The 25686-nt window shown below is 37.9% G+C and overlaps 1 protein-coding gene across 1 annotated transcript in view; it reads right to left on the reverse strand.

Moving 5' to 3' along the window:
- MGAT4D (MGAT4 family member D) overlaps positions 1-25686 on the reverse strand; it is a 36732-nt gene continuing 11046 nt past the window's right edge. The window contains exons 3-15 of the mRNA XM_075422202.1: positions 23087-23227; positions 21119-21252; positions 18834-18880; positions 16696-16809; positions 15024-15099; positions 9815-9926; positions 8756-8886; positions 6106-6213; positions 5026-5219; positions 2848-2926; positions 2644-2722; positions 1299-1411; positions 1-739 (exon numbers count right to left, since the gene is read on the reverse strand). Of these exons, the coding sequence (XP_075278317.1) occupies positions 695-739; positions 1299-1411; positions 2644-2722; positions 2848-2926; positions 5026-5219; positions 6106-6213; positions 8756-8886; positions 9815-9926; positions 15024-15099; positions 16696-16809; positions 18834-18880; positions 21119-21252; positions 23087-23227 (1373 nt within the window). The 3' untranslated portion in view covers positions 1-694. The remainder of the gene's footprint in view (positions 740-1298; positions 1412-2643; positions 2723-2847; positions 2927-5025; positions 5220-6105; positions 6214-8755; positions 8887-9814; positions 9927-15023; positions 15100-16695; positions 16810-18833; positions 18881-21118; positions 21253-23086; positions 23228-25686) is intronic.

Below are 25686 nucleotides of genomic sequence, written 5' to 3' on the forward strand. Positions count from 1 at the left end.
AATTTTATTTAAATAGATTTTCTTTCTACAAAAATATAGTTACACATAACACTCTTATTATTTTCCATAGTTAATTCAATGCACGATTCACTGAAGAGTTTTACAATCCTCTGAACAATACCTGTTTAAGTTTCAAGTTATTCAAATAGTAACTTGTAGGCACTTCTCATTTAAAAAAATATTAAAAGTAACTTATGTTACATTAAGGCTGAAACACACAAGTTAAGTTTGAGACCTATTTTCATATTGTTAAGTTGTTCCTATCTCTGCGGACTGCTTTAAATAGTTGCAATGAATATTGACAACTTCTCTTACAGTTCTACTTTCCCTCTAAAATTGATCAGTGTACTCAGTGGAGTTGAAAACTGCCCCCTTAACATTTTTCAAAAATGTCCATATTTTTAGTTCTGGTGAAACTTTTATGCTTTAGTCCCTGAGACAGTCTGTAATGCCTTATCAATTGTTTATAAAAATATATATTGAATGTTGCCAAGCTAAGGTGAGATTTTTACATATGACCTTACTCAAAAATGTTTTCTAGAAATTACTAACATAATCGGGCTATCGCTTTTAATAGTTATCACAACTCTTTCCTAATACACAGTATTGAGAATTAAATGGGGGTTTTTTCCGACATCTTTTTACCCAGACAGTTTTTTGTTGCTGTTAGCCTAGTTTTCAAACAAGCAACACGTCAAGAATGTATTTTCTTTCCGTTTTCAGATGTCTTGATAAGTACCTGAAAAAAAAAATAAAAAAAATCTATAATCTGCAGAAGCATTGCCCAAGACATTAGCTTTTCTCTCCTTCCAACTGTAACTATAGTTTAAGGCTGTATTAATTCTCTTCAGTGACTTCTGCTGAATATTGTCTACTTATGGGTTCACATACACGCAGACTCTTGGGAGAAACATGAAGAATAAAACAAATCATATGTTCCTCTGAAAATGTTTGCATGTTATAATTAATATCCAAGATGGTGACTGAAAAAAAGCTAGAAAAGCCTCCCTGTCTCCTTTGGTTGTTTTGTTTATCATGAGCCAAATTCTAGTGGCTATACTTACAGCACTGCAAAACTGGAGAATTTTCTGATTTGAGCATTTTCAGCACTTTTTCCATGAAGTAAATTTAACTTCTCCCCTGAATAATTTATATAATTCTCCACTTGTGTGAGTTTTTCCACACAAAATCGCATTCAAAATTAAATCAGAATTACTGATTATCAATACTGTGTGGTAGGAAGAACTGAAACTCATTTAATAAAGCTTTAATTAAAATGCTTTTATGAACATGCTTACCTCACTAAGTATTGCCCATACGGGAGAATCAGAATTGACTGATAAACGAATAGCCTGTATTTTTCCTATTGACTGATTGATATTGCCTTCTGCGATTCCATTTTCAAAAGCCCCTAAATAAAAAATAAAACAAGACCCGTACAAACATATATTAGAATGAAATATGCTTCTAGGTGAACTTATACAAAAGCCCTAAATTAGAAATTATATATTAACTCCAGGGATACAACATTAGGGAAAAAAAAGTCTTTTGGAAAAGGTCAAACAATAACAACTGAAAGATAACACTATAAACAAGAAGTTACAGCAGCTAGGAGCTGGAGAAGAATACAACAAAACAAAGAACCTATAGCTGCAAATGATAAAAAATAAGTATGTCAGTAGTGACCATATACATATGGCACACATAGTCATGTTAAATAATCTGAAAGAGCTTTTCTGAGAAGCATGATTATTTTAAAACGATATACATGGAATCATGGATCAATTCTGATACATTTCTTCCCTAGTTCAATGCTTTTTAACTAACCTTGTTAAACGTAAATCACTGCAGAAAAATGAAAAACGCTCATCCCAACTATGATATTCGTTTCCTATCAACTTGCATGTGCAACTATGAGTTGACAGCATTTCGGTTTGGATCTCTAATTAGAGCAAAACAATCACAACGAGGTGAGAGAGAGGTGCAAACCAAAGCAAACAAGAAGCGCTGGTGAAGTGAAAGCAGTTCACTGGGAGAAAAAAGCAATGATGTGGCAGAAGAGACAGGAGAAAGCAGCAAGCAAAGCAGATCTCCCAACAGTCCGGTTTTGTTCACACAGAAGTGGTGTTTTAGTTTAGGTTAGAGTAGAAACCAGGCCTTGGCAAGCGTGTGGAGAACCTGCAGTTCATTTAAGAGAAGTCACACCCCACCTTGATGAAGGAAGAAGGGGAAGCAGGAGTGGGGGCAAAAAGTGTTATGCTTCATCTTCATTTCAGGTTGGAGCACAAGTTAGTGCTGTTACAATCACAAGAAATCCTTGTCTTCAGGTAAGGCCACAGAATACAAACCAGAATCAATTATCCTATTAAGACTTTGCAGAGACTGCAGTTAGTTTTTCTTCTAATTAGATGCCTTGGCTTTTGCCAGCGCTGGTAGGGTTCTTCATTATTTAAAACAAAATAGGATAGTAATTGGTCGAACATCATATACTATAATATGCAGTAGCACAAATGGTTTCTTTGCCGTACTAGTTCACATTGGAATGTTGTATTTATTACAGAGTAAATAAAATTCTCAAATTCAGAAACATTTTATACCTAAGAACAAAATTTCTGATTTTGAAGTGACTATAAAAAAATTTACCTATTTTTAAATATCCATCTTTGGTTGCTGGGTAATTAAATTTACTTCCATTGTCAACCAGTTCTTTTCTTAGCATTTCCTGTAAAAAAAAAGATAAAAAAAAAAAATCTCCAGAAATATTTTCTAGGGCATGACATTTTATGCTGTACATCATTCTTAAAATGAAATAGCACTGTGTATTACAGTTAGAATTGAGAGACTTACATCAGCTGGCAACACTTCCACGGTAGTGTTAAACAGTTTGTCACCAGGGTGCTCCATGTTTCCACTTCTGAAGAAGTACCTGATGATAAAGGTGTATTATTTCCAGGTATTTTAGAATTTGGAACAGTTCTAGGGATGTAATTCTTCACAGTTTTAAAGTATAGTTTCAAATACCTTTTCTTTAATTACTTGTGGGCTACAGAGAACAGAAAAAGGCATTGCAACTTTCAAATGTGTGACCAAACCATACCAGAGGCTTTTTACTTTGAACAGAACAAGCATTAAAACCATCTTTCTCTGGAACCACAAATGCAAGTGTTCTCCTTTTTTCAGTCCTGAAGTTCCAAATAAATTAACTTTCCAGGTTTAAATGGCTAAGGAAGATCTAATCTGTTCCTGTCACCCTGTGGCTGAGGTGAGATGGGCTTCTGGAATGCAGTGGCAGTGAAAATACCTGTTTCTACTAGACCCTACACTACGTGCCAAGAGAATCCCCCTTTTTATCAATACTGGTCAATTCCGGTGCTTCTAAGCAATGTCCTTTGTAGCTAATGAGCAACAGCACTGTCAAAGCAAGAATCCAAGCAAACACACCTATGAGATTAAAAAAAACCAACAAAACATCCATGTTTGGTTTTAAATTTCTGGCATTAGAGTTCTTAGGTTTTTAGATCTAAAAAAAGCTAAGGAAATTTAAAGCATCAACCTCCCTCCTCTGGTATCAGACAATCAAGACCTAAGACAACCACCAAATAGTATAGGATTAACGATACATTTTGACAGGTTAGCAATGTGATGGGGCTGGGACCAGCCATTAGGCAATAGCATATTTAAGTTAGCTTCATCCAGTACAGCTTCCCGGTAACAGCAAAATGCAAAAATACAGGCTACCCAACTTTCACAAAGCATAAACCAGCTAATTAACAGTGTTGATCACAGAGTACCAGTGTTTATTATAACAACTGTCATTTAGTGCATCTCACTAGATGGAGATATAGACTTGCTTTCTTAGGCTGTTTCTTTTTAATAAGAAATCTACAGTCTTTGCAGAAATGAAAGTCTCTTAGTTTTGTGACCACTTTTGGGAGGAAGTGAAGGAGTTTTCTCTCCGAGTACCATTACAGAGACATGCTAATTATTGTAATTTATCAGAGACACTCTCCTGGAACCATATTTCTTGCTAAGTTAGTTTTAACTCAGATCTGTTCTCCAATCTGACACAGAGAGAAGAAGAAACTTTGATGAACCAGGCAGGACTGCTTCTTTTAGTGCCAACCTCAGTTTGTATTTTTCATACAGGAAGTCCTTCTTAAAAACACTTCTCTATCTTCAGCTACAGGTGCCTCATCCTTTCAAAGATGTCCAAGTTGAATGATGTGAAAACAGAGAAGATAGTTTCATCTTTTAGAATGAGAAAAACATTCAAGGTGGGACTTGGCTGTAGATCTGAACATGTGAAGTCAGAAATCTGTCTGTGACCCAGGAGTTCAAGCCGTCATCCCAGGCAATGGAGATCTACTCAATACAGTCAACGAAACTTAGCAACTGACTCAGGAGACCAAATACAGAATGAGATGATTAGCTGTCTAGCTTCCACTGACTGTATCAAATAGATCTCTATCTGTCATGTATAGTAGGAGTTCATGCGCCGACCTTACGTAGACATCTCTACTGTAGACACCTATGCTGAAGTCTCTGAATCTTCAACTGAATGCCACCTTTATTAATTCATTCTTCACTATTTCCCCACAACTATAGTATTTTCTCTTCGCTTTCACCTACGCTGGTAAGTGTCTGGTGTGGGACATGGCCTTTGACTTGACATCATGCAAACAGCCTTTCTGTTGACAACTATAGAAATAAAGCTTTCACTGACTCCACTGATGAAATTAATTAGTTAAAAACAAATTTCTTTGAGAATTACTATAAAGAATGCAAAATATTCAACTGAAGAAATAAAAGGAAAAAAATTTAAGCAGCTCTCTAATTACCAAGGAAGACATGTATTTCAGGAGAGGAATTCAAGGGCAGCAGATAAATAGCAAATCATAGATTTTTTTGTCAGTAACGAGGCTATGCTTTATGCAAAGAGTTGAGCACTGGTAATTTTTAACAGACTCAATCATCTCCAAACTAGATATATGTAGGATTCCATATTCCATATCATGTAATACTTACTTTTCAACTTGTACTGGATTTAAAAAGGTGAAGCTGATGTAGTCCCCTGCCACTGGAGCTACAGCCCAAAAACAGTCTTGTCCTCTATAAACTTTTTCCAAGGTATATTCCTGGTATATTCTTAGGCTTGTATCCACTTTTGCAGGTGGATTATTATGTGCTTTATGTAGCACATTTTTGCCAAAATCTTTATCCTGTTGGATATAAAGAAATGTAATTTCACTCACACAATGAAAAAGAGTGCTCCAATATCTTGAATTACTACAGGAAGCTATTCCAGAAAATTATTACCTCAGTGTTAAAAAATATACAATCTATTCCTAATACAAATAGAATATTTATTTCAGTGTAATCACTGAGACTCAATATTAGAGTTTGTAGACAGAGCTGTGCTGAGTATTTCTCAGTTACTTAGATTTAAAAATAAACTTCTCCACGCTAGGCTATTTCATAGTTGTCTACTATGCCTTCTGCCAGAACATCTGATACTGGTCTCTGCTAAAGGCTACGTGCACCTCTAGTCCGATCCAATACAGCAAATGTCCTCATGACTAGTCTAAATGGTGCCATCAGGACATCCCTGAAGTCTGGTGCTTCATTGCTCTTGCCCTTATCAGATACGTGGTAAATTCACTGTTTGCCCTCCAAACCCTCCCTAAAAATCTTCTGCTGCCACAATAGCCATGCCTGTGTCCTATCAGTATACCTGCTTCTTAATAGTCTCTCATATTAGGTTTGGGGACTGTTCGGCCAAAATAAACCATCACAGCCGTTCGTGTTTGTTTCGTGCAGAGCACATGTGACCTTGTGCTGTGAAGAGGGTTCCCGCACGCCACGAAATGCTACCATGACTGCTGCAAGTGTTCAGATTACAGATTCAAAGATGTTTGTGCAGAAGCAGTGTGCCCCACCTGCAGGTCAGATGCCAGATCAATATTCTCCCCCAAATATGTAAACCAACATTCCTGGCTATGGAAATGCCATCTAATTCCAAAGATGCAATGCCTGGAACTGATTTGAGAAACAAGTCAGAACACAAGCACATAATTTAGAAACATGGCATTAATTTCTTATCCTTACTTTCAAATTCTGTATCTTCCCAGCCAATGACGAATGAATTCCCACATGCTGAAAGAGAGATGGTTTAGCACGGATACGTAACTTTGCCTTTTCCTTTTCACAGTGCATCTGGAAAGAAAGTAAAAGGGAGTGAGGTCTTCTTTAAATAAAGGAGAGACAAACTAAGTTCCATAAGGCAATGTCATTATGTAGTTGAGGGTATGAGTGCAGGTTTTTTCTCCATATTTAAATGAGTAATCTTTAGATTAACAGTCACCTTATTTCAAATACATTGCTTCTAGACCTAAACTTGTAATTCCACTTGTGGTGCTATGTAGATTTGAAGGCTCAACCACCACTAATACAGGGATTTCTGCACTGTATACCATCAGTCACACCTCAGGATGACAAAAATGGACATAAAATCTGAAACTGGTTGATTTTTTTAACTTTCTGCCAAATTTTATTTCAACTTTTGGTCTTGCCATATCATTCTAATTAAACTATTTTGACCAGAACTGACTTTCTTGAGATAGATTCTGATTACCTTTCAATTTTTATCATTTTGGCTCTTTCTGCTATGTTTGAGAGGCTTATAATGTGCTATACTATAGTATACTTTAGTAGGCATGGTGGTGTTGGGTGGATGGTTGGACTTGATGATCTTAGAGGTCTTTTCCAACCTATGATTCTATGATATGCTATATATCTTTTATCTTATAATTACATACAGCCCTTAGATACTGTATTTCAATCCTAATTTTCCAGATTAGTATGCTCTGTGACATGACATATATCAAGGAATTAAATAACTGTAATTGGTACTAATTTATGAATTGTGAGAATTTCTGCCAGCTTGCCTTCTCCAGCGCCTGTAGGGAAGTCCACTGCTTTAATCTGTCAAGCAGAGGAGGAGCAGCATCTGGGATCCCTGTCCGTCCTCCAGCCTCCATCTTCTACATGCTCATTCATAGAATCACTGAATGCTTTGGGTTGGAAGGGACCTTTAGGGGTCACCTAGCCCAACCCCCCTGCAGTGAGCAGGGACATCTTCCACTAGACCAGGTTGCTCTGAGCCCCTCCTACCTGGCCTTGAATGTTTCCGGGGATGTGGCCTCCACCACCTCTCTGGGCAGCCTGTTCCAGTGTTTCACCACCCTCATTGTAAAAGAATTCTTCCTTATATCTAGTCTAAATCTACCCAGTAGGTCATGCCACTGGTCATTCCCACCCCAGGGCAGCATAAGACTGCCTTGTCTCAACAGGTTTTTGCTAACCACAGCAACTGAAATTGCAATTGCAGAAGTGAAACTCACTAGAAACTTGCTGATACCACTCTGCTTTGGCTTGGCCAGAGCAGGCTCGCACAAGTGGCCTGCCTGCCTTCAGGAACACGGCTTCGTTTTAAGGTATGAATCAGGTCTTAGAAGCTACAACAGTAATTTGAAAAATAAAAGTAAAATGTTTAATCTATCAAAGTTGGCATGTTAGACAGAACTGGAATGGGTGATGTTAACATACCAGTATCTTTTTTTTAATTCTGTTATCACAGGCAGGCAAGAACCTAAATTACAGGTACTTGAGGCTCACTAACTCCTGTGAGCTGGCCTAAACAACAGAGTAGGATTTCAAAGCTTACTCCTATCCATACGAAATGGAAATCGAGACTCCTCAGTGGCATTACTAGGTGTAAAAACAGGGACCTTCCTCTATCCCCAGGAGCTACCTCTGCTACACAGTAAAACTTGAAGCCTCTTTGTTCCACTCCCCTCAGTCTCCTGCTCTGCACAGCTCCTGCCTGTCTCTTCTTCCTTCTTTATCCACGCAAAAATAACATGCGCAAACACCTGGAGTGGGGACTGGCTCCGCTAATCAGCTAAAACTCTTGAACCTTTAAAAACCAGGAAGGAGCAGGAACTCTGGTCAGTCCTCCGTGGCACAGTCTGTTACACAAGAACAGTGCGAGTAGTGAGCAGCACCAAGTGTCTGTCAGAGACAGAATGCAAAACGACATAAAGGAATACTTACCACGTCACTGGGCTTGCCTGTAGTGCTAGAAATGGCACCTTTTGCAATTCAACACAACTGTTCCTCTCATTTTCAGTGAAAAGTATCACTTTGTTTGATCTATTTCCCTGCATCTTTTTTTAATGGGAAACAGTAATTTTTTTTTCTCAGGTAGTAAAAGATTTAAAGCAAAACACTTAAGTTCTGCTTCCTGAAAGAAAGGAACTGGTATGCAAAATTCAGAACAACTGTGATATTGTAAAATTCTGTGCTTTACCGACTTCCATATTAGAAGGTCAGCAGAAGGTTACGAGAAGTGACAGTCCATACAGGTTTACATATTCAGAATTTTCTTTGGTGCTGCAGGGTTGCCTACGTGACCAGCTGCAGGCAGATGTGAGCTTGCGCTGTCCGTGTTCTGAGCTGATGGAGATAAAACAGCTCTGGTGTGGAAATCTAAATTTCTGTGAGTCGGGACTCTCCATATGCCCTAAAGGGCTCACACACAGTGCCACACTACACAGATCAGCAGCAGATCTTTCCCAACAAAGTCCAAAGTAAGTCAGGTTTGAGAGATTTCTATTCCATTTTTTGAGAAGCAATTATTTTGCCACTGAGACTGTCTGAATATTTCTTATGTTCATAAATTCACAGACATACTTACTGCATCCTTTTCTGGATTGCACACTTTAACCCAAAGCAGGTGGTCTATAAGCCAGTCTATGGGCTTATCTTTATAGAACATGAGAAAAAATTCCACTATGAGTGGCAAGTCTTCCGATTTGAACAATTTTCCTGAAAGCAAGATAAGAATTTGCATATTCAGATATTTTTATTGCTGTACAAAAATCACTAGCTTTATGTTTACTCCAGCCATAAACACATAGATTAATTATGATACTTAGTAGAAATTTCACAGACTCCAACTTTAGAAAGTTGCCTATCCTCCAGGTTGTTGGGATTTTGAAAAGATTTCCATCACACGCCTGGAGATATCCTCACATAGTCAACCAGTTGACTGATAAAGCATGCAGTTATATCCTAGTTCCAAACACAAATCTGTCAGTCACCTGTATCAGTCTGTCAGATGAAATGAAGTCTGAATAATTCCCCAAAATGCTAGACATGCAATTTCACTGGCAATACTATACTCAATATATTTAAATTAAGACATAGATGTGAAAAATGTTGCTTTTAAAACACTATTATGGTTCATTTACTTATCTTGCTATTTTTATTAGCAGATTTTGTTAGATTTCTTTGTTTGACCTAACACTTATAAGGTGTTATCACAAGTAAATTGTATTAGAACCAAAGGAAAAATACAAAGAGAAACTTACTACTAAAAATATTTTAAAACCTTCCCTATGATATGGGATGCGTGTTCTGCTCCACAAAGGAAAGGAAGCAGATTTTTTATAGACTGTTCAAATTTCATTCTTGAAAAGAAGACTACCTGCTACAGAGGCACATAATGCCTCGAGGTGGAACAATGTGGTGCTTACGGAACCCAACTACTAGATCCTGTGCTGGGGAGACTCGGCATTAAAAAGACAGTTTTAAAGAGCACAAAAAGTAAAAGACTTTCAGTGGGAGCTTTCCTGAAGAACCAAGGAAGTTTTGGTATGCAAATCTTTCCATGCTGTGAAATGTAATTGAGTGAGACCTGCTCGACCTACACAGCTCCAAATCCAGTTGACCCTGCTGCGGTCTTAATACTCACCAATAAATCCGAGCTGGGAGAACTCCAGAATCATCCACTCTTGGGACTGTTTAGCAGCGAAGTTTTTTATACTTTGAATATAATCAGGTTTGGCTATAATATCGTCTTCCAGCTGGGGGGGGGGAAAAGGCAACAAAAAAAAGAGAAGGCAAGTGGTGGTTTTATTGCTTACAGAGAGAGTGGTGATGTTGCCACATGTAAGTGATGACTGCATTGTGTTTGACTGCAGTACAGCATGTACTGAAGCTGTGACAAAATACAGTGGATTGCTATTTAGCTTCTACATATCTCTCTGTTTCAATATCGTCCATTAAATATTTATTTACAGGAGTGATTATAACACCATAAGTGCTTCTCACTTTTTTGAGAAAGGACTCCCTACCTTAAAGAGATCTCACTTGAAAGAAAACATGAAGCAAAAAGATGGAAGTTAAGGAAGAAGACAGTGGACAGTTTGTACTGAAGTTGTATAAGCACTGATAAGCAGCAGGAGCAAACTGTTTGGAAAGAGAGGCATCTAAAGCAGATGGTTAAAAGCGCTGTGGAGTAGCCTCGGCAGCCTTGGTTGTACCTAAAGGGTGACCAAGAAGAACTGTGGATGATTACTGAGATGTTAGTAGAAAGCAAGTCGTTTCAGGCAACTAGTCATGAAAGAAGGAACATGCTCTGAAGCACACTGAAGGACAGGAATACAGAGTTTTTGAGGCATTGTAAAGGTTGACACTGAATACAGCAGTAGTGCCAGCTAAAGGATACTCGGAAAAGGAGACTGACATTCATCTAGGAAACAGGAAGGGCCTTGGACGCATTTTTACATGGCTTTGAGAGAAGAATGGGGGATGTGAAAAGCCAGAAGCTGGCCCAGTTACTAAAGCTGAGGATAATGAGTCCAAACAAGAAGTTTAAAGGTAATGGCACACAGGAAATAAATTAATTCCAGAAATAATTAAGGAGCAAGTAATTCAGGGTTTGAACTCGCTATGGGTGTGAAAAACACAGGAAGAGGTAGCTGAGCCTTCAGGAAAATGTTGTTGGGGTGCAGTGAAATGATACCATTAATTTGATCTAACTGCTGTACTACCTTGGCCCTGGCGCTTGTCTGGAGGCACTGGACTCCGATTCAGAAAGCTAAATAGGTAGAAAATTAATTCTATAAGAAAAAAAATGCATAGTCTCCTGGTGGTTTTGCATCCTCAACTGACTCAGCGCCAAGTCAGCAGCAAGAGCAGGCCCACAGCTTTTAGCTGAATATGGGCATTACTACAAGCGTAATGCTGGCGTGAGAGAAATGCGTTGTCAACAGTGAAGCCAGGAGGAAGTAGAATGAAGTCTGAAAGACAAGATTAAGAGATCTGTTTTGACCCTGTCAGCTTTTGCTGATGGCAAGATACCAAAAAATAGATAGATGGAGATTAACTGATCAAGATGAATGCTTATTAACAGATTGTGAGATCTGAGGATTGAGTTGACGTGACAGTTATGCAGCAGAGAAAAACAAAAAAACCTCTCAACATCACCTTACAAGAAATCTCGCATAAAATTAAATGAGCTAAAAAGATTACCCAGTAGCTAAATGTAAAGCCAGAAGGGCAAGGAATCAAAGAGAGTTTCAGAGAATCTTTAAAGGGAAATTGAGGGGCACCCAAAAAAGGACGAAAGGCAGAGAGGGGAGTATCTCAAAAACCTAGTGAGACCACTGCATTGAGAGACACTAGAATAAAGTGCACAAAAGTCATAAAGATGAAAAATATAGAGGCTGTGATACAAAGTGGGTGTGAATGTGGTTATGAACTAAAAGTAGTTTTGCGTAGTGAGAAGTCTGAAACAGTCTTTTCTGAAGGTGACAGTTAAAAGTGAATACTGGAGAATATAGTTTGATATCCTGTGTAGTGCAGGCCATTAAAAGTTGTTTATTTAAAGCTGTACTGAGCCTCGTAATTTGTGTTCAACTAAAGCACATCGTCTTGAAGAGCATCTGCCATTGCTTAGAGATTTCAGTATCAGTTCTTTTTCAGTAAGTAATACTACATGTAATTACCCTGGACACTTAGTATGTGGTACCCAAATTCTAATTTGAATTTTTCTGGCTTCAGCTTACAGCCACTTGTTTTTCGTATGCTCTTATCTACCAAAGGAGATCATGCAGTGGCAGTACACAGCTGGATCAGGAAGTTTAAGACATGAACTGTCGATTCCATTTGCCCCATTCCCACGAGGAGGCCAGCAGAACACATGATCGCAGCCAATTTCCCTTCACTCATCAGTACTTCGGGATGAAAAAAGATACATATTTCCTAAATGATGGACAATAAATGGGTTTCCATCCTTTTTTCTTACATGAGTTATCTGTCTAAGAGAAGTAAAAATAAAGAAGCAACAAAAAGATGGTAGCATACAATGGAAGTGTAGGCATCAGACAGGAAAGTATCTTCCTTTCTAAATTATATTAGGATATTTTTATATTTTGAATTACTGTTCAACAAATATGTGAAGACTGTTAAGCTGAAAAATCTTATTCTCTCAGAAAACAAATCCTCCAATAGTTCATTCCATAAAGATCCTTTTTTTCCAGCTAAAAAAGGCACTTTCATTAAAGTTATTCCTTTTAGGTAGTCTACCAAATAACAGGCTTGACCTGGAGTCTAGTGAGGGGGAAGAAAGAAAACCATAAAAATCGATACAGAGACTCCTAATGACTTCACTGAGCTATTGCTCAGGCCTTAAGACCATTAAAAAAAACACACTAAAGAAATTATAATAATGGTGTACAGATAAGTGCTGCTGGCATTATATATTGCCAGTATATACATGTATGTTATATATAAATACACAAAGCTGCCCCAGTCTCCACAAGGAAAAAAACTCATGAGGTGAAAAAAGCATAGCAGCATTCAGTTAACTAAGTTTGAAGTTTGTAACAGATTTTAACTGAAGATATTAAAAGATTTATTTAATGTTTTATTTTTGGTTCACCTGAGTGCTAACAGAAAACACTTCCCAAAAACTGCTCTTCCCGAGTTTCTCAAAGATGCTTTCAGATTTGAAATGTTTTACCACTTCAGAATGAACTAAGTCTACACAGACACAAAGAACAAATGCATCTCCTCACTACTACGTTGGGATTTGAATGCCAGCTTTTATGGCTCTGTTAAGATCCAATTATCTTGTCTCTGACATTACTACAAGTGTCTCAAGGGGCTCTGGTGGACTCCAGGAAGTATAGTGAAAGTGGAAACAGGTATTTCGAAAGGTCTCTTAATTTTTTATTGATTAAGAAAACTTCACAAAAAAGCCCACTAGGAGCAGTAGCTGGTTCAGGAAAAACAACCAACCAATCAAGCAAAAAGACAGGCAAAGTAGAAGAGATGCTTCAAGTAGAAGACACGAGATGACTGATGGGATTTATTGTCTTTTTCAAAGATTATGTTTGATCAGTAGGTAAGGTTCATCCACAGTTTCAATGGACTTCACAAAGCTACTTGCTTAAATTCTGATTCAGCAGTGTCCTGGAATGAGTGTTTATGTGTTTATACAGCTAAGATCTTGCCTGGCTCATGATATCATGTAGACATCAAAAGTAATTACATATGCTTATCTTCTTTTAAAATTCTGAAGTTAATATCAGTCACCCAAATGATACTATTCCTGACAAAAGACTAAATAAAATGTAAGGTAGTTCAAGTTTTCCCTAAGATTATTGAAGTAAATCTTTGTACCAGGCTGAGGAAAGGGCTTTTAAGCTATTTGCTTTCCACTGATACAAAGCTTCCAAATGGAGGGAGATCGTAACCAATTTTATGGCAGCATGTGCTCCTTCTTTTCACCTGTACTCTACAGAGTATTTTCTGGGTAGACCAGGATGTGTGCTACAGAAGCCGCCACAGACTGGACACACAAATGAAGACGTGGATATAGCAGGTAATAGTATGAGGAAAGCCTAGTTTCTTTCTAAGAAAATTCTGAGTGCAGCCATAGCTACCAACAGACCATTATAATCCAGGCTTTGCTCTGAATAACACAGTTCAGTCCTTATATAATGTCTCAGATAAGAAAACACATATTCTCAAGTTTCTTTAAAAATACAAATACGTAAGTCAGTCATTTCCATGCAAACATGAATATTTGGAGAACTTTATCATAGAAAGGGACATTAAGTGTCTGGCAGCATGCTTAACATTTCCCTTTACTATGTTTCCCATGCCTTAATGTTCTAGTGCACTTAGGAAACTTGGGTAGTGTTCTTAAAAATATACGGAAGTCACATGAGAATATTTCATTTTCCAGTAAACCTTAACTGTTCAATGGACAACATTTTTGTTTGTCCACCTCTCTCCTGAGTGCCTATGCCAAAATTGAGAACGGAGCACAGACTCTTGAGCAGCCCAGCTCAAATGCGTTTTGTGTTAAATGCTGACAAGAATTGTACGAGATGCCTGCTCTTGCCATCTTCTCTTCTGCTTCTGGGAATCTTGTGATGTACTTACATGATACAGAGTGTGCAGCCTGTTCAAGCAGGAAAAGACCCAGGAAAACTAAGAACTAAGCAAAATGCTGTTCTGAGCATTTTTAAAAACTGCTGACATTCACAAGCTACACGAAATTTTATGGATCTGTTTCATTACTGAACAGTCATGATAAATTTTGCAATCTCTGGTGGTGATTATCATCTTTATGGAGAGCAAACTAGCACAAATCTAGAATGATGGCTAAACCTAAGCCTGAATGCTTGGGGATCTTCTTAAAGCGTAACACTCTAAATATTTTGGAGAATTTAGGATCTGTACCAACTTGCAGTTTAACCCTGTCTCCAGTATCACTATACTGTACATTTCCCTATCTATAAGGGGTTTTTGGTGCATTGTGACCTGGAACGTAACCTGGACCTACCACCATTATTCTGTCCTGCTCCACCAAGTGAAAACACATTAAATTCTGACTTTCTTAACCTAATCATGTAAGCGTTTCATGCTTCAGTTACCTTGTTATTCAACCTCACAAATGACAGGAAGGTACAGATGGAAACAGTACCTGGCTGCAAGATATATAAAAACACAGAAATATGTGGATGCTTGTAAAGAGCACAGGCAAAATACACAGAAAATGACAATAGATTGCTGTTTTTATCTAGGCCTTTGAAACAAATGAAAATCGCCAAAGCTAATAATCAGTACAGATGTATTGCAGCTACTTAATGATAATGTGAACATACCTGTAAATAAAATGTTCCCTTAGGCTGGGCATATAGCATTAAAAAGCTATAATCCAAATTCTGTTTAGTTCTCCACCTAAACATAAGCAGCAAATTCTGATGAGCTTTTTTTGGGGGGTGCAAGAGTTATTTCTAATGCTCTGCAGTCTTTTCTCTACAGTAAAATTGTAAGGTTGAGTATTCTAACTCATTGTTAAGTGAATAAAAATTCTTCTATAATCAGTATAAATATTTGTAAATAATTTTACTTTCCTGTAAAGGTTAACATTAACTAAGCAAAAAGTTTTGATCTGTATCAATGCAGCCTGAAACAAAATGTCTAACAAGTATATTCATGTCAAACGACTTAAAGATTCTACTGATTATATTATGAACAGTAGAGATCAACACACAATGATTATTTAAAGATCTAAAAGTAGGTGCTTTTACTGATGAACAGAACAGAAAACAGGTTTAAATGTAAATACGGATTTTTCTCTACAGAGTACAGTCTCTCATTTTACCAGACGATGAAGCTGATGTTTGATAACCAATGCTAAAAGACTAAAGAGTAATTTCTCAGTACTTAATTAGCATAAAAGTGTATCTGATTCAATTCTAATTATACCTGAAATTTAAGTATAACTATGAAAACATGTTTATGCTCTGAAAGATACAAGGTGTATCTATAAACCCAAGATACATGCATACATACACTTGCTGATTTCCTTCAACCTAAACTCTCGGCACTGCAGCTCTCTTGCTGCATTGTTGGGGTAGCTTCTGATATACTAGTTATTGTTGATCAAAAGAAAATTACTTTCCTCCAATAAATCAATTTTGTTAGGTTATAATCTCTGTCTCAGTGAATTTGGGGCACACGAGCTAACGAAGTCACCAGTTAGGATATATTATTAACAGTAGTATAAAAAGTCCTTAATCACCAAAGTTAGGTCATTAATTAAACCCACGGTAGTTGTTACTAGTTAGCTAAGGGGCCACATGGGTTTTCCTTTGTGTCACACAAAACACTTACCTATTTTTTCCCTTATGACCAGATCATCTAGCCTATTGCCTCTTGGCATTATGCAGCTGGTTTAAAACCTATGGGATGCCTAGAGTCAAGGCCCAAAGGAGAAGCCTTGGGTCTCACCCTGAAGCTGATGTGCAGCATAGCTTTTCTCAAGTTCCCTTGTGTAGTCATTTTTTTTAAAAGTACACTTGAGGTCCATTAGCTCTGAAATTCAAAAACATTATCTGCTCAAACAATGCTGACTTGCACAATTTTCCATTTTGTACTCAGCAAAATTTAGAATCATAGGATGCTTTGGGTTGGAAGGGACCTTTAAACATCATCTAGCCCAACCCTCCTGCAGTGAGCAGGGACACCTACCACTAGACCAGCTTGCTCAGAGCCCCATCCAGCCTGACCTTGAACATTTCCAGGGATGGGGCATCTACCACCTCTCTGAGCAACCTGTTCCAGTGTTTTACAACCCTCATCATACAAGGGTTTCTTCCTCACACCCAGTCTAAACCTACCTGCTTTTAGTTGAAAACCATTACTCCTTGTCCTATCGCAACAGGCCCTGCTAAAAAATTTGTCCCCATCTTTCTTACAAGCTACCTTTAAGTACTGAAAGGCTGCAATAAGATCTTAGCTAAGTTCTTAGGTTTTATACAGCTATCTTACCTTACTCTGTCCTCTGAATCCCCAAATGTTTTCTTCAGGTTGGAAAGATCTGGATAATAAGAAGAAGGAGGAGAAATAACCTCTAGGACTCCAGACTGGATTTCTCTGGGGAAGCTGTGAAGAGAAGCATAGTGAGACCCCATTCCTCAAAAAGACTTTCAAGGGCAATCACAGGCAGCAGCTCACCAGAGCTAGGTCTGCTTCTTCAGAAGTGGAATTCACACCTCTAGCAAAGAACCGAAGTCACGCAGATTGAACCAAGAAGGGGTCTTTGACAACCATCAGAACAGGCAGGGCAGTAACTCATCACAGTCTCAGAAAACACTGAAGTGCGTCTCAGAAATCCTGCCCCTCCTGCATCTACAGATAGATAGATGCAAAACATATAGATATAGAATACAACTGTTCCCCCTTGCGTGAGAGCTCCTAGCTTCCTTACACGTGCTGCAACTTTAATTCTACATTCTAGACAAAATGATACTGTGCTGGAGTGGGGGTTTGGTGTGGGGAGTCTGGGTCCAGTCTCTGCTCCAAGGATTTAATTTTCCATTTAAGTGATTGAAAAACAGTGTAATCAACTTTGGGAGCCAAACTTGGAAGTCAAATCTCCCCCTTCCTCCAGAACATGTGAAAAAAAAAATTCTTCAGTTTTAATAGGTATAGGATCACTGAAATAAGGAGTTTTCAGAACTGAGTTCCCCATTTCCTATGATTAATGAAAAAAGCTAACATTAAATATTAAGCAGATCACAGTACAAGCATGCTTATGAAAAAGAATCTCAGTCTTACTGTGTAACACTGACAGTGCATCTACTCTGCAGTAACATTTTAAAAAACATAGAGAAATCACAAGAATTCTGTAAGTGCTTAGGCTGCCGTACGTACCGCACCTTGTGGTGCTCAGCAGGAGGACTGCCTCTTCACCCCGTCCTCCCGCTGAGCTGAACCCTCCCGAGGCAGGAAGCTGGTGCTATCACTTAGCTAGCAGGCTCAGCTTGGGGAGCCTTCTGGGGGAAACCTGCACTCTAAACACACTCTGGGAAACCCTTGAGTGGAGCGGGACATGCAGCAAAGCCTCCAAAGTGAAGGAAAAGGGCAGCCTCTCCAGCGATCTTGTTGAACTGTTTCGTTTGTTTTTGTTAATATTCTAAAAAACGTCGATACAAAGCTTGAGAGCTCTCTTGTAGTCATTTTAAAGAAGGAAAGAGGGGAAAGGCTGCTTCACTTCAAGTACTGGGCAAAGTGGGGTTCTGCCAGAGTGATTTATGAATGACCTTGTGCACCAAAGAAACCAGCAACACCAGTACTGCAGCACAATGCGGATTTCACCTCTTGCTTCTTTTGGTCAGCTGCACTTCAGGGCCTTTGGCCTTACCTGTTTTGTGACTGTTAGCTACACTGTACCATTTCTTAGAAAGCAGCTTTTGTAAGACAAAATAAATCTACCAAGGAATGTAATTTTTTTCCCAAACATCTGAATTTAGTAGTTGTTGTTCTCAAGCTGCTCTAAGGTTTTTCACATGCACATGATGCCATGGATGTCTATGGGAAAGAATGATAAGAGCAAGCAAAACCACAGTGGGACTCAAGCCTTAATTTGCTAACTCATATTAATTTGGCACAGCAAAGAATATTCATCTCATGTTACCTGTCATATAATAGTATTTAACACTACAAATAGAATTGGATTGCTGTGCAAAATGCATTGCCTTCATGAAAAAGAGGCAAATGAGGAAACAAAACCACCTAGAAAACATGACAGACATCAGAATACATTGCAGGGCTGTGAAGTCAGAGGGGACCTAATATATGTAGCCTCAGGTGCCTTGAATTGCATCATTAATTTAATGGGGAAAAGACTGAGGTTCAAGTAAATATTTATCAGAGGCTTAAGTTGAGACCTTGCCTGATTAGTTAAAGCATATTTATGAAATAAGGAATAGAAACTGATATACATCCTTCTGTTCTGAATTTCAGTGTTACAATACACATATTAAGAGTGTATCTTTGCCTTATTTCTTAACAGTTCCATTTCAGTGTCGTAGAGTTGTAATTTATTGCTGAAATGCTCTAATTCTTTCCATAAAAGCTCAGAACGTGTTTACTAGCTGTTCAGTGTTTCACTCTATGGGACTCACCTGGTTTTAACACTTTCTGCGACACTGTTAACATATTCTGCGTTCACCTAAAGAAAAGAAGGGGAGTTCATAGAATCATAGGTTGGAAAAGACCTCTAAGATCATCAAGTCCAGGCATCCACCCAACAACACCATGCCTACTAATTTCAAGTCATTTCAAGTCATCTATTTGAGTCTTAAGCAGAATTTTGTGGGGAATAGTCACATGACCAAACTTCATTTTTATTCTCCAATTCTCTTCATTCCAAACAAAAGCACTATGTTATAGCAGCCTTCTTACTAAAGGATAGCGTGAGGTTTTTCAAACCAACCAAACTTTCAACGTAATTGCAACTAGAACTGAGCTATCTCCAGCTACGCTTTCTGCATTTTGTTTTTTCATTGCTTCTGCAGGACGCCAGGCCATTTTCTGCATAAAATTCTGTTCTACAGCTTTCATTTATGCCAGAAAAGCACAGTCATAGAACTGTCAGTAAAAAGTGCTGTTTCAGGTTAATCATCCAAAAATCACTAAAGAGGCCTGAGGCTGTTGAGAAAAGTCACCTAAGCAAAATTTTCTAAAGCTAGTGATACTTAAAATTTTTATTTAGAGTTTCTACCTAATATAACAAACTTCTGGCTCTTAGTCTGGAGATTTTGAAGACAGACTTAGTCATCGCTGCTGTTTTGTAAAAATAACAGTTTTAGTGTGGAAAACACATCTGTTAACTATATTAAACCGTGCTAAGTTTTATGGATTTCGAAAGCAATACAATACCTGTCTTAGCAGTTCAGTTTTTTTAAAAAATATAGAAATGGTCCTTACCAGCTATATATTAAATTTGTAGTAAGTAAAAAAAAAGATGCAACGTGATATGTAAAGAACTGTGGTAAGAAAAATATACCAACAACTTTGAAACTCACTTTCAGTCAATAAGTTACTCTGATTTAACCCATGATGCAAACACATTTACCTTGATCTTCTGAACCTTTCTGGGAAAAAAGAAGGTGTAGATTTGTGGTCAGTGAACACACCTGCCCCCCCTCATCATTAAATGTTCTTATCCCCTCTCATATCAGCACAATCAACCTGCTTTAATTTACTGCATGGTGAACAATGGAAGGTGCAAGAACGTGACTTTGGGGACGGGAAAAAGGGGAAAGACTGATGCTTACAACAGCAGCTTAATCCTAAATTGGCTGAAATGGACCACTACTACAACCAAAGCTACTTTTTGCTAAAAATGCCACGTTAGGACTGTCCACCGTGGGAAACTGTACTATTCAGAAGTTAACCCTTAAAAACTCAAAGAACCCTCTGAAGCCCTGTAACAGAAGGTTTATCCGAATGGCAGCTAGGCAAAGCTCATCACTGCCAGGGCTCTTCACTGAGAAACAGCGACTAGCAGTTCAGCTCGTGAAAATTCTGCTGAAGAGGAACTACAGCCAGTAGAATTTGGCCTATCTACTTATCGTTGTGATCCAAACAGCAGAGTGGAAGCCATGACATAACTTAATAAAGCGAACTCTGTTCTGTTTGACAGTATTACAGTTGCAAAAACTGCTCTAAGTGATGACTGAACTAAAAAAGCAAACTTTAACTGTTAATGAATACATGTATGAAATTTAATGTTGTTTATGGAAGGACAAAGAAATATGAAGAATAAACATTAAGTCTGAATAATTACACAGTCTTTTTACCTGCAAGTAACTATCACTAGCTAATTCCCTTCTGTATCTTTTTTCCAATGCAATCAAGACATTTTGGACTCAGAAAAAAAAATCATTTACCCCTAACATTCTACCTCGAGCACTGTTTGCTCTCCCAAACATGGAACCATTCAAGTCTCTGAACAGTTTTCTTTTCCACAAGAAATGCCAATGTCAAGGTACTTTGCAAGATATATGATATCAAAGCAGCAGATAAATAATCTGAACTTTTGTTAGACTAAGTTTACTTTTTCCAGGTTCTATGGAACTTTTCTGTGGAGGACTTGCATTTCATTCTTGAAGTAGAATATTTTCAGAGATAAATAATGAGTTCATATGGTTTTATGTGAAAATCTGACTGCAACAACTGTGTAAATGTAATACAACTTTTTACCCTTCAAGCATCTGATTTACAAGGATTCTTCTACATAGGAACACCGAGGCACTAACTGGTCACTATCTCCTCCAACCCTGAAGAAATCCCTCCCAAAGCCTAGCTAACAGTATTTTGCTGCCTCTCCTACACTGTCACACCAAGACGCAAATCTCCATATTGTCTTTCTAGCAGCATACTGCACCCTCCCATGCAAACTTACCTCTGCTACAAAGATGATTATTATGCAGTCATTCTTTTGCTCTTCAGGAAGTTCGTACAGTAGGGAACGCAGTGTATCAATCAGATAATGTTGTTTTTCCCTTTTCACAGTAGGAATACCCATCACCAGTGAGACTGCAAAGAAAGAAGTCCACAAGCCACACAATTTTAAGTCAGGTAAAGGGAAACTGAAATTACATTTTAATTACAATTTAATTTTGATTTGATGTGACCATGAGACTTGGTAACAGTTAATATTCCTATAGCACGGTGACAGCATTTGCTTTATTACCTGGAAGGAGAGATACCTCCAGCTAAGTCTGGGTTAGAGACACCTGTGTCTGTGTTATAAGCACCAGGTCAACACTGCGTAGACTGTTGACATTTGAGAACTTGGAGATATTACTACCTCTGGCAAACACATGGGTATCTGCTACTGAGTTTCAAAAGTGGTTATTGCAGAATAGGCGCTAGCTCTTGGCATGGAGTCGGAGATCCAAGTAGTAAGAGTTAAAGCAACACTGCTTTACTGAGCAAGTTGTCACAGGAGATGAGCACTGCGTATCTCAGAAAGGAGTCCAAAAATCAAAATCTCAAAAATCTTTCAGTTGAAGTGATATGAATCCATGGCTTTGGAATAATTAACAATAAGAAGAAAGGAACTTTGATGTTATTAAGAAGAAAGGAACTGAAACTGTCTCTGGCAAAGGCTCCACTACTAGCAAACCTGTACTATATTATATCATTGGATTGTAAGCAGGACCTCTTTTTTTTTTTCCGCTGGTGAGGGCACTACTGAAGTCAGTGATCTAATATGGCTCAGTAAACCTGCAGAATTCTTAGTCCTTGCAGAAGATTCCTATTCACCAAAACCTCGCGAGGCTGGTAAGGAAGCAGCACATTTTAAAGGAAAGGAGTAGGTGCAGTTAGTGACTTGCTCCAGACTTCATCATTTGTGCCAGCATCAGCTCAAAAATGCCAAAGTTCCAACGTTCCTTCCCAGCACACAATCTGCTAAACCACTGGGGTTTTGTTTGGTTTTACACAGTGAAGGTCAGCTTGTACTTGTTAAACTGTGGTCTTGCTATTGTGATTTTAATGTACAAATAAATGAAAATTAAACATGGAGCATTCTTTTATTACTTATTACCTTTCTTCCTTTTTTTTTCCCTTGCTTGTGAACATATCTAGTTTCTGAGGGTCTTTTCCAAATCATTTTGCTGACCACCTCTGGTCTTTTGCAGACTGACGTTGATCTACGGGCACTCCATTGAGAACTACGGCACTAGGTCACATTGCTACAACTACACCTACTAATGAGAAGAGTGTAGAAAGTTATCCATTGTCATGAGCACGGCCAAGATGGCTTTTTAGCTACATCAAATGTCCTGCCAACATTTCTGTATGTAAAATTACCCTAGAGAAAAGTGAAAATTTCAACAAAATACAAAACCCAGCAAAATGGTTGACTAGTTCCTGGTTTGCTTACTGCTTTCGAATGTTCTTCTTCCGTATCACATTACAGGAGAAGATGTAACTTTATAATTTGTATTATAGTTCACTGGAATTCATTATGATTTGAGCAGGTGTCAGCTGATATCTCACGTGGATGGAAAAGTTACACTGAAGATTTATTAATGTCCTTTAAACAATCACATCACCTTTCCATTTGCTTCTAACTTTAGCAAACAGTGCATTATAAATTCTCCTTGGTTTCCTCATTCATACTATTTTTGTGGGGAAAAAAATATCAGCTATACCAGGTTTATCATGATACTTTGGGCAAAGACTTTACATAGGGATGGGAGTGGTAAAAGTGCTTTTGCCATCCCCATTAAAATTTCTTTGGTTTGGCAACATTATAAAGTTTAGGGAGAAAACCCACTCCAAACTTTGAGTATGCTTCATCGACAGAACTTCATATAAAATATAAACATATAGAAAAAATAAGCCAAACTTTATTTCCTACCTCCAGTTCTCTGTTGCCCAAAAATAACATTTGGAAAAATGGCGTCTTCATCTTCTCGAAGGTGAGGTAGATAGTAATACATGTTTGTAAGATGCATGGGGAGTTTTCTGCTGAGGTTTAACACTTTCCACTTCGTATCATCTTAAAGAAATAACAAACACACATATACACATCAATTAAAAAAAAACAGCTGTGAAGCCCATTATTTCAACTGTTTTCCCCAACTGAATACTAGCAGATTACCACACACAAGGTTATCCAGTCAGAACTATTCCTGAGAAGTGATTATACACCATATATATTACCCTCCTGGTAACAAAACTGAGAAGCACCCAGTACAACTCCCCCAACCAAACAATGGTGCAGAGCTCCACGCCTGAACATCCTGGGAACTCTGCCTGCATCTCCCTGTGCCTCAACAGTTGCAGGATCAAGCCACCTTACAACACAATAAGCAGTTATTTTAAAAGCAGCAGGAAAAGAACTGGTTCATGTTTTGCACGGCTGACAGGCAACTTTTTCAATGAAAAGAAACTGGTTAATAACTTTCTTAATTACTTAACAAACTTAAATGATTTCCCCAAAATGTAACACATGGTGGTTTGCAGGGCTCAAACAGGTTATTAAAAGTACTATGGCAAAAAGGACAACCAGATCCAGGCCTTTGGAAACTGTTCAAGAAATAAAAGACTGCAGTAGTTAAAAGTAGAGAATACTTATTTTTTCTTTACTAGAGTAAAATAAAGATGAGAATAAATAGAATATTTATTCATGTTGAAATAACTCCAGTGTGACCTTATAAAAATAATCCTATTTTTTTAAAATAAACCATGTAAAAACCAGATATCATTAATGTACAAATTTATCTTCCTTGATATAAACATTCCTGAATGTTCCAGTGGTGGTAAAAATTCCTTAAAATAAATTTAATAAAAATTTGAATAACTTAATTCTCAAATCTTTATAAAATCGATTACAAAACTTGCAAAAAAAATGTGCTTAATGTAAGATACCCATGCGTACAGGGATGATATGCACCATGCAATTTTAAAGAAGGTATTTGAATGGATTAAAATGAAAACTATATTTACGAAGAATAACAAATGGTCTTTGTAACATTTAAGAAAACTGCTTGGAAACAAAACTAAAGATCACTCCAGACTTTATTCACCAGTTGTCTAAAGGCTCAAATCTTGCTTTCCTGACACAGGGCTCATACTAGAATTCTGTCTGTCATTCTGTGTTGCTGAATGTTCCTCTACCCTACTAGCTACCTACAATGTGTATGTCTTTTTTCCCTGAAAGAAAAAAAAACAAAGCTGCTATGAATTTAAGGTAATTCATACTTCAGTGGGTGCTTCCTTCAGACACTTTAACAGTTGTGCAAAGAGGCTGGTGCTAGGGCACTTTGTTATATCAGAACACCACCTCAATGAGCTTTAGCCAACAAAATCACATTAACAGCCTTCCAAGCTGCAGAAAACTTGAAAACTCACAGTTTCACAGTCAGCAAAGCAAGAGGTTTATTGACTTAGATAGAAAGTTATTTGCCTAAGAAATGCATCTAAGATAACTTCCTAAATTTACCACCTTTCAAAGTGACTTAAAACAAGTCCGACAAATGACCATCATCAGCTTTATTCACGCAGATCAGTGAAGACAGAGGATTACTGAATGGGCAATATTTGTTTGAAATTTTTCAACTTCCAGAAGATATTCTCACTGAAAATCAGGACTCAACAAAGATTCCCCACTCTACAGGAAACAGTTGAAAAAAAAAACACAAAACACCAAAACCACACACACACATATATATATATGTCCAGACATTTGCATATGAAAGAGACCCACAACTCCTCCACCTCTGCTTTGCCATTAAATATACTAGAATTTTGCTACAAGGAAACTTTTTTTTTTAAAATGACCTTCATGATTTATAGACTTTCCATTTTTGTTTGGAAGTAGTACCTATCAAGGGTTGGGTAAGGGACTTTAGTTTTATTGTGTACAATAAACCTATTTTTTCTAGTGCAATAAAACTTGGCTGAAACAGGAAGCAGAAGAGCAAGTAATAAAAGGAAAACTCTCCAGTGATATTAAGAAATTCCTGCTTTGAATACTGTGAATTGACAGCTTTAATACTTTCTGATATTCATCTGGCTCCAATAAGAATGAAGAGCAGAGGGAGGGGGAACTTGCCCTCTCCTCTACTGCTATTATGTGCATTAGGCAGTAACTCCTTGTCCACAGTACGTGGGGCTACTGGCACCTGACAACGTGGTCTCTGTTCTAAAGCTTGTCAGGCCACAACCCTGCCAACACCCAAGCATTTGTTTATACGCATCTGAACAGTCCACTGAATTAATACTGAATAAACAGACAAAAAGAGGCAGGGGAGAACAGGATAAGAAACGGAGCTGACTACACAGAGCAGGAATGCACCTTGTTCCTTCTTCCCCTGTAACAGTCCTGATTAATTCCCTGTTTTAACCTGATACCAGCCCACTGTACTGAATGCAAATAAGGATTTTTAAAAAGTAGTTTTCAGTAGCATCCAGACTCTGTTTGAAGTCAGGGTGTGTTGTGGAACCCCTACAGTG

This window comes from Opisthocomus hoazin, chromosome 5 (assembly GCF_030867145.1).
Source record: "Opisthocomus hoazin isolate bOpiHoa1 chromosome 5, bOpiHoa1.hap1, whole genome shotgun sequence".
NCBI classification, from domain to species: Eukaryota; Metazoa; Chordata; class Aves; order Opisthocomiformes; family Opisthocomidae; genus Opisthocomus; species Opisthocomus hoazin.